General features: G+C 65.6%; 2 protein-coding genes across 2 annotated transcripts; both read left to right on the forward strand.

Annotated features, from left to right (window-relative positions):
• Positions 1–228: 228 nt before the first annotated feature.
• H696_02232 (hypothetical protein) lies at positions 229–2,342 on the forward strand (the record flags this gene model as incomplete). Its single annotated transcript, XM_009496134.1, has 5 exons — positions 229–1,063; positions 1,280–1,395; positions 1,479–1,614; positions 1,715–2,036; positions 2,066–2,342. 5 exons carry the CDS (start codon positions 229–231, stop codon positions 2,340–2,342), a joined length of 1,686 nt encoding a protein of 561 aa, XP_009494409.1.
• A 6-nt stretch (positions 2,343–2,348) lies between these two features.
• On the forward strand, positions 2,349–7,146 carry H696_02233 (hypothetical protein; the record flags this gene model as incomplete). The annotated part of the gene is made up of 10 exons (XM_009496135.1): positions 2,349–2,524; positions 2,654–3,032; positions 3,220–3,645; positions 3,797–3,876; positions 3,983–4,121; positions 4,219–4,417; positions 4,583–4,913; positions 5,075–5,739; positions 5,854–6,029; positions 6,321–7,146. The coding sequence occupies exons 1-10, from the start codon at positions 2,368–2,370 to the stop codon at positions 7,144–7,146; spliced, it is 3,378 nt and encodes a 1,125-aa protein (XP_009494410.1). The 5' UTR covers positions 2,349–2,367.
• Positions 7,147–7,634: the final 488 nt, after the last annotated feature.

Raw genomic sequence — 7,634 nt, forward strand, 5'->3', positions numbered from 1 at the left:
GGGGGGGGGGGGGGGGGGGGGGCACGGCGTGGTCACACGCGAAGCGAGATTGGAGGCTTTTTTTTCGTGCCAGTATCTTTGGTTTCCGGTTTGCGTGAGGTGCATCGTCCCACTTTCTCTCCCTCCCTCCCTCCCTCCCTCCCTCCCTCTCTTTCTCTTTCTCTTTCCCTCTCCCTCTCTTGCCGGCACCTTCCCGCTCCTCCTTCCCCTGCCCCAGGTGCCCGGCGCATGACCACTCCCCCGACTGGTCCGCCGCCCCCCGGGGGGGAGGGCGTCTCTGGTTCAGCCCCGGCGGCGGCTGCGCCACCCCCGGCACCCTATTATACGTCCATCTTTGCGGCCAGCAATCCGCTGGCTTCGGCCACATCGTCGGAGGACGGCATGGCCCTGCCCCCGGGGCCAGGTGCCATGCCGGAAAGTTCCCCCTTCCCGTCGGTCGCATCGGGAGGCCTCCCCCCCCTGCCGGCGGCCTCGGGCATTCCCCCCGGCGTTCCGCTCCTGCAGTCGGTGCCCCGGTACCTCCCACTTGCGCCAGTGATGGCCGCCGTTCCCGGGCGTTTCCCCCTGCCTCCAGGGCATGTGGAGGCTCTGGAGGAACTCCCCCTCCCTCCGGGGCCTCCGGCCAGCCAGAATACCCTAATCACTCGGTGGACTCGGGCGGCGGGTGCCGATGACTCGGCCCCGGCGTCGGCGACCCCCGCCGTTCCTGAAAGGGCGCCAGCTGGCGACCCGCTCGATGGGGTTTATCGACGACTGGCCGATCAGGGCACTCTGCCGGATAGCGTCCTGCTCGGGAGCTTCCTGGTCCGGGGCTTTGTGATCGGCACGCGGCTGGTCTCTGGGCCCGAGCACACCGGCCCGGCGTCTCGCAGCTCCCCAGCCTTCGGGCCAATGGGCATCGGCAGCCGGGTGCGGCTTTACTCCAACCAGTCCGGACTGAGCGCCGGGAGGACTGCCCCCGGGTCAGCATCACGGCCGAGCTCACGCTCAACTGGCGGCGTTTCCAGCGTGGCTGGCTCTCGCGGCCGTCGCTCGCGCAAATCCCCCTTTCCCACGGCCGGCGGTGTGTCCCCCCCTCCCTTCCCTCCTTCCCCTCCTGTGTGCACGCCGTCGGTCAACCAGCCTCCATCAGTCGGTTGGCCCTGTCTCTGAGCATGCCCAGGCATCCATCCACTTCTTCTCTCTCTCTCTCTCTCTCTCTCTCTCTTTTCCTCCTCCCCTCCCCCCCCCCCCCCATGGCTCCCCTACCCAACTCACCATCTCACCTCCTCCCACCAAGCCGATAAGCGCCAGTCTGAAATCGTCTACTTTGAGCGGATCCTCCCCCCGGGAGTGCCGCGTGGTAATGTCGAAATTGGCCGCCTGGCCATGGAGCACTGTCCCTTCCTCAGCCGAGTGCGTGCGCCCGTTTGCCATTTTTTCTGGCCGTCCGTCGCCATCGGCACCGCTTGACTGACCTCACCTGCGGGCTATGCTAGCTTCTCTGGCGGGGGCTGATCTCCGCCGAGGCCAGCTGTGTTGACATTGGCGATTGCCCGCTCGACCGTGCGCGGTCGCTCTTGTCCACCGGCACCGATGTCCAGCTGCTGATCGAGGTCCACTTGAACCAGGCAGGTGCGCGGCGTCTTCTCCCTTTTTGAGGCCAAGCCCGAGCTTGTTTGCCATGCGCGCTAACCACGTGCGCGTCGTCCACGCGGGCCCCCGCATGCGCCAGCCTATGGCTCGACGTCGATCCAACACACAAACTTGCAGACTTCCACCCTGGCGGACAATGATCGTGCCCTGGATGCTGTGGCCTATCATGCGCTCTTCAAGGCGGTGGCCCCTCGCCCGGTGGCTCCTCCACCGGCGGACGTTCTCCGGCAGCTGGCTGCGGAGGATCTCCTCTTTTCGAACGCCACACAGGCCGACCTGCCGGCCGCGCCGGAGCATCCTACGCAGCATGACCTCGCTGTGGGGCCTTCACCGCAGCCGGCCCCGGGCTTGGCTCCCGTGCTGGATGTCATGTCGGCCTTTGGCCTGTCACTGGATGCCCTGTTCGGGAATGATCCTCTCCTGTCGCAAGCACCCGATCAGGGGACATTGTCGTCGCCATCGCCGCCACCGTCATCATCAGCATCAGCAGCATCAGCAGCATCAGCATCATCATCATCATCAGCAGCAGCAGCATCATCTTCCTCTTCTTCCTCTTCTTCCTCTTCTTCATTAACGCCCTCACTGGGCTCGAGCTCAGCCCCGGATTCGGGCTCAGAGCCGATCCCAGCCTCAGGCCCCGGGTTGGCCGATCCGAACTCCTTCGTGGCCGAACTGTCAGCTGGGCTGGCGTTGCCGAACTTTGCTAATGCCCACGAGCAGCAGCCCGACACCATGCATTTGGATCTGCTGCCGCATCAGCTCCAGGGCGTGGCGTGGATGCGCCAGCGCGAGCGCGCGGCGCTGCTCGATGCTCAGAATCTCCCTCCTGGGGTGTACCCCGAGTCGCTGGATCCCAGTTGGGTGGGTTACCATCTGGAGAGTCCCCCCGGTAGGTGTCGGCCACATACGCGCACAGACCCCCGAGCAGACCGACCCTTCCTCGCTCTTCCCCTCTTGTCACTCACACTGTGCTCGCACTTCCTTCGCACTTGCCATCGTTCCGGGGCCCTCCCCGCAGATGGGGTCATCTTCCTGCACACTCTCGACGCCAAGGTCCGATACCGGCATCCCTCGCTGCCGAGTGCACCGGTCAACCGGAAGCGCCCGCGCACCCGGAATGTCGACCGCTTTGACCTGGTCACCGAGAGTGCCCGAGGGGGCGTCCTGGCCGATGACATGGGCCTCGGCAAGACCGCCCAAATGCTGGCCCTCTTGCACTGGGACCTGGTCGACATGTCGGAGTCCAGCAACCCAGCGGGCCCGGGGGTTGGCTCTCCGCAGCTCCGCCAGCCGACCCTCATTGTGGCGCCGCTGGCGCTGATCTCCACCACTTGGGTCGAGGAGATCCGCCGGACCAACGGCTTCAGCGGTGGCGGCCTGCGCTATGCCGTGTACTAGTGCGCGAGGAACTGCCCCCTCCCCCTTGCTCCCTTTGTCCTCTTTGCCCCCCCCCCCCCCCTCCACCCCCCGCACTCCCCCTTGTCCCCCTTGCTCCTCTGGGCCTTGTCCCTGTTTCATGGCTGCCGGTGTTGACCTGTCTCGGCCTCTGCTCGGTGGAATGGGGCTCCCTGCGCTGGCTGGCAGCGGGCCATCGCGCGAAAATGTCCTCTCCCACGAGCAGGATACCCCCCTGCCGTATGATGTCATCCTGACTACTTACGGCATTGTGGCCTCGGAGTATGCCCGGTTGCGGACCCTGCTGATGGAGTCCGACGACCCGGCGGTCGCCGGGACCCAGGCCAACGTCAGCCTGGCGACCAGTGCCTTCCCGGGGCTCTTCCGGCGCGAGTGGCATCGGGTTATCTTCGATGAGGCCCATGAGCTGCGCAATCGCACTTCGCGCACCTTTGCCGGGTGCCGCTTGCTTCGGTCCACCCGTCGGTGGGCCCTGACCGGGACGCCCTTCCACAACCATCCGCGCGAGCTGCATGCCCTGATCGACTGTCTTCGTTTGCAGCCCTGGTGTAATGTGGCCCTCTGGCGCCGACGCATTGACCAGCCGTTTGACCGGTGCGCCCGGCCACGATGCGTTCAGCCGCGCTAGCCGCATCGATCTATCTATCTATCTATCTATCTATCTCTCTCTCTCCCCCCCTCTTTGCATGCATCTCACCCTCGCTTGCGTCCGCTGACGTGTCTTCTGTTGTTTGCTCTTCTTCAGTGAGAATTTCTCCGAAGCCCTGGCCATGCTGCGACCGGTCATTCGGGATCTGCTTCTCCGTCGAACTAAAACCTCCTCCAGTACGTCGACATATCGGGAAATCCCCACCCGCCTCCTTCCAGCTCGCTGTCAATGGGCCGCACTTCCTAACCGCGGCTCCTACCCTTGCTCGCTGGTGCGTCGAAGATCCCGACGGGACGCCCATCCTATCACTCCCCGGGCGCACGATGCGCGTCATCAGCGTCCGCTTCTATGCGCATGAGCGCCAGCTGTACAACATCATCCGCACGCGATCTCGGCAAATCTTCGACATGTTCCTCCAGAGGTACGTCCTCAAGAGGGCTCGCGTCAGGCTTTTGTCTGCATCTCTTATTGACTCACACGCACACGCACTCTCTATGTCTCTCTCCTTCGCACATCAGCCAGCGTGTGCTGCACAACTATGCGTCGATCCTGCAGATGCTTCTCCGATTGCGGCAGTGCTGCAATCACCCATACCTCGTGAGGTCCTTCTCCGGGCCGGAGTTCCCTGACGACTCGAGCACCGGGACCGGTTTCGGTGACGATGAGGCAAACGACCAGCCCAACGGCGTGCAGGATTACTTTTCCGATCTGGAGAGCGTGCGCTCCTTCTTCATCCTCCTCATGCCTCCCTCGCTCCTTCCCCTCCTCCCGGGGCTGCCCCCCTCCTTCCAATCACGCCCGGGATGTCCCTTCTTCTACTCGCAAGTCATTGACCTCTCTCTCTCTCTCTGTCGCTCTCCCCCCTTCTTCCTCGGCCCACAGCTGGTCAACCGGTTCATGAAGGGAGCCTCCGCTTCGGGGCTGTCATTTGCTCGAGAGGTTCTCTCGGACCTGGCTCACTCGGATCTGGCCACCCAAGCTGACCGGGCCAACCTGGGCCACCTTTCCACCCAGCTCCAGTGCCGGCATGAGCCTCGCCCGGCCTGCAGCGAGCCGGCCCATGGCGCGTCGGCCCCCAGCGAGCCGGCCCATGGCGCGTCGGCCCCCAGCGAGCCGATCGCCGGCGGCTCGGTCGCCGATGGGCCGATGCCCGACGCGGGGAGCCCCCCTGCGACGTCGGGGCAACATGCTCAGGATTGTCCGATCTGTCTCTGTGCGTCCTGGGTTCCATGTTCTTCCTCGCTTTGGCGCTCTGCCGGCTGGCCCTTGATTTTGCTGTCTGCCATGTGCGTTGTTGCTGACAATGCGGCAAAATGACTCCCCCCCCCCCCCCCCCCCCCGCCCCGGCAGCTCCCGCCCCCCCCCCCCCCAAAGCGCCCTTCTCCATGACCCAGGCCCACCCGATGATCCTCCCTTGCTTTCACATCATTTGCATTGAGTGCCTGCTACACATGTACTCCCTGGCGCGGACCGACCTGCCGGAAATCCGGGACACATCGGCTCTCGGGCGCTGGATCTTGCAGAGTCCCTTCCGCGCGCGGTCCCGGCGATCCCCCTGCCCGGTGTGTCGGGCCGGGCCTTGGCGCATGTCCGAGGTGGCACCAGCATCTCGTGAGGGTCTGGCCGGGGTCGATTCCGATTTGGCTGGCGGCCTGTTGGAGAAGGGCGATCCGGAGACCTTGGCGGCCCAAAGGGCGGCCTTTCGGGCGGCGTCCCGCAGCCAGGCCGTCTTGCGGCAATCCGCGCGGCCGGTTCTGCCCGGTTCCCTGCCACCCGGGGTCCTGCCTGCGGTGCCGGAATTCTTCGGCCCCGAGCGCCAATGGGTCAGCAGTTCCAAGCTAGATGCCCTGATGCTGGAGCTGGAAAATGGGCCGCTGGCGGACCTCTTCGAGCGTCGGCGTCGGGAGCTCGGCGACCCCGGGGCGACGGAGGCCGCGGCGTCGCATCTGATCGGCCGCCGGCCGAAGGTGGTCATCTTCAGCCACTTTCTCCGGTTCCTGGATTTGATTGCGGCCTTCCTCCGGGCTTGGGGGATACCGGTATGTCAGGCCCGATTTGCGATGTGTTTCCGGAGGCTTTCCTTTCTCTCTCTCTCTCTCTCTCTTCCTCCACCCCCTCCGGCGGATGTGTGGTCCACTGACACGCTGGGGCAGTTTGTCCGACTTGACGGGTCCTTGTCGATGCGCGAGCGCGACACCATCCTCGGTCGCTTCAGCAAGTGCTCCCTGGACGATCCGACCGCGCCGCGAGTGCTCCTGGCCACCGTGCGCGTTGGTGGCGTTGGTCTCAACCTGACCATGGCCGAGTACTGCTACCTGATGGATGCATGGTGCGTGTGGTCCTGGGCGGTTGTGTATATGGGTGCATGTCTGTCAGTGTGTGTGTGTGTCTCAGAGTGGGAACGAGAGAGAAAGGAAAGGGAGTGGAGTGCTATGGTCCCCTTCCTGTTGGGGCCTTTCAGATCTGCCCTTTTCATGCCCGCCCCCCTTCCTCCCTCCCTCCCTCCCTCTCTCTCTCTCTCTTTCTCTCTCCCTCCCCCTCCCCCGTCCATCTCCACCACAGACATCCGATGACTCACCTCCGGCCTTTTCTGTTTTCACCTCGCCGGCCGGATTGGCAGGTGGAATCCGGCGGTCGAGGCGCAGGCGATCGATCGAATCTACCGGATGGGGCAGACACGACACGTGCATGTTGTGCGCTTCGTCACTCGGGCCACCATCGAGTCGCGCATCATCCGCCTGCAAACGCTGAAGGTTGGTCTGGCGGGGGCGGCGCTGGAGGACCACGCGCGCGGGGCGCCCTCTCTGGCGGCGACAAGCCAGCAACGAGCCTCCTCGGCGGCGGCGGCGGCGACGGCGGCGGAGGAGGAGGTGGCAGCCGCAGCACCACCGCATGCCCGGGCTGCCAGGTTCGAGGCGCATGTCAATGGTGACGGGGACGATGATGATGATGATGATGGGATGGATCTCTTCGGGGCCGCAGGCGCGCCTGCCTTCCTGCAATCGACCTCTGTCGGGACTGGGCTCTACGCCGGGGCCGGGTCCACCACCGGGGCTTGGTCCGATGGGGGCATGACCGATGAGTTTGACGAGGAGTTTGGCTCGCGTGCCGACGGGCCCGGCTCCGACTCGGAGGGGGAGGGATCTTTCCATATGGCGGCCGACTACCCTGTCCCGGTGGAGGACTGGCGTGCCTTGCGCCGTGGTGCCGACATGTCGATGGCTGCCCTGACGGCCAACGGCTCCGGGGCATCCGGGCACCCGGACGGTGAGCAGATGCTCCTGAATGAGGACAGCGACAGCGACACCGAGCTGGGATTCGGGGTACTGGCGGCGAGTGGCGACTGGGCCGCGCTGGCCGGCCCCGGCGGTACGTCGGCCGCAGATCGCCGTGCCCAAGTGCGCCAGGCGCGCATCAACCGGCTGGATTTGCTCTTCCGGCGGTAGGGAAAAGAGTTGAGGCGGAAGGAGGGGGGCGCTTTGCCCGCATCCAGGCGCCGGCGATCCTCCCCCCCTCTTCGAAGTGAGCATGCGGCCGGATCAGGGTCTCGATTCGCTGAATAGACCAGTTCCATGAGGACATTGCAGGGACATTGATCGGGGCAGCACGAGACACAGAGGAGGGGGACAGAGAGAGATCCGGGGGAGCGAGGCGCTTCCCTGCGGTGGCCGGGAGTCGGCGTGGCCCCGGCCATGCCGCCGCTGACGCCGGGGCCACGCTGGCGCCGGTGTTCCCCCGCGACCGGCGGTCTATATGCCAACGCATCCACCGGCCCGGGGACAGAGCGCCACTTGGCCGCTTGGCGTGCTCCACACGTCGGGGAAGCCCTTCTAGGCGCTTCTCGGCCGGTCGCTCTTGACTCGCGATTTGATCTAACGTCTCCCCTCCCGGAGGGATCGCCATCTGCTCGGGGGGGGGGGGGGGGGGGGGGGGG

Source organism: Fonticula alba (assembly GCF_000388065.1).
Source record: "Fonticula alba strain ATCC 38817 unplaced genomic scaffold supercont2.3, whole genome shotgun sequence".
Lineage (NCBI taxonomy): Eukaryota > Rotosphaerida > Fonticulaceae > Fonticula > Fonticula alba.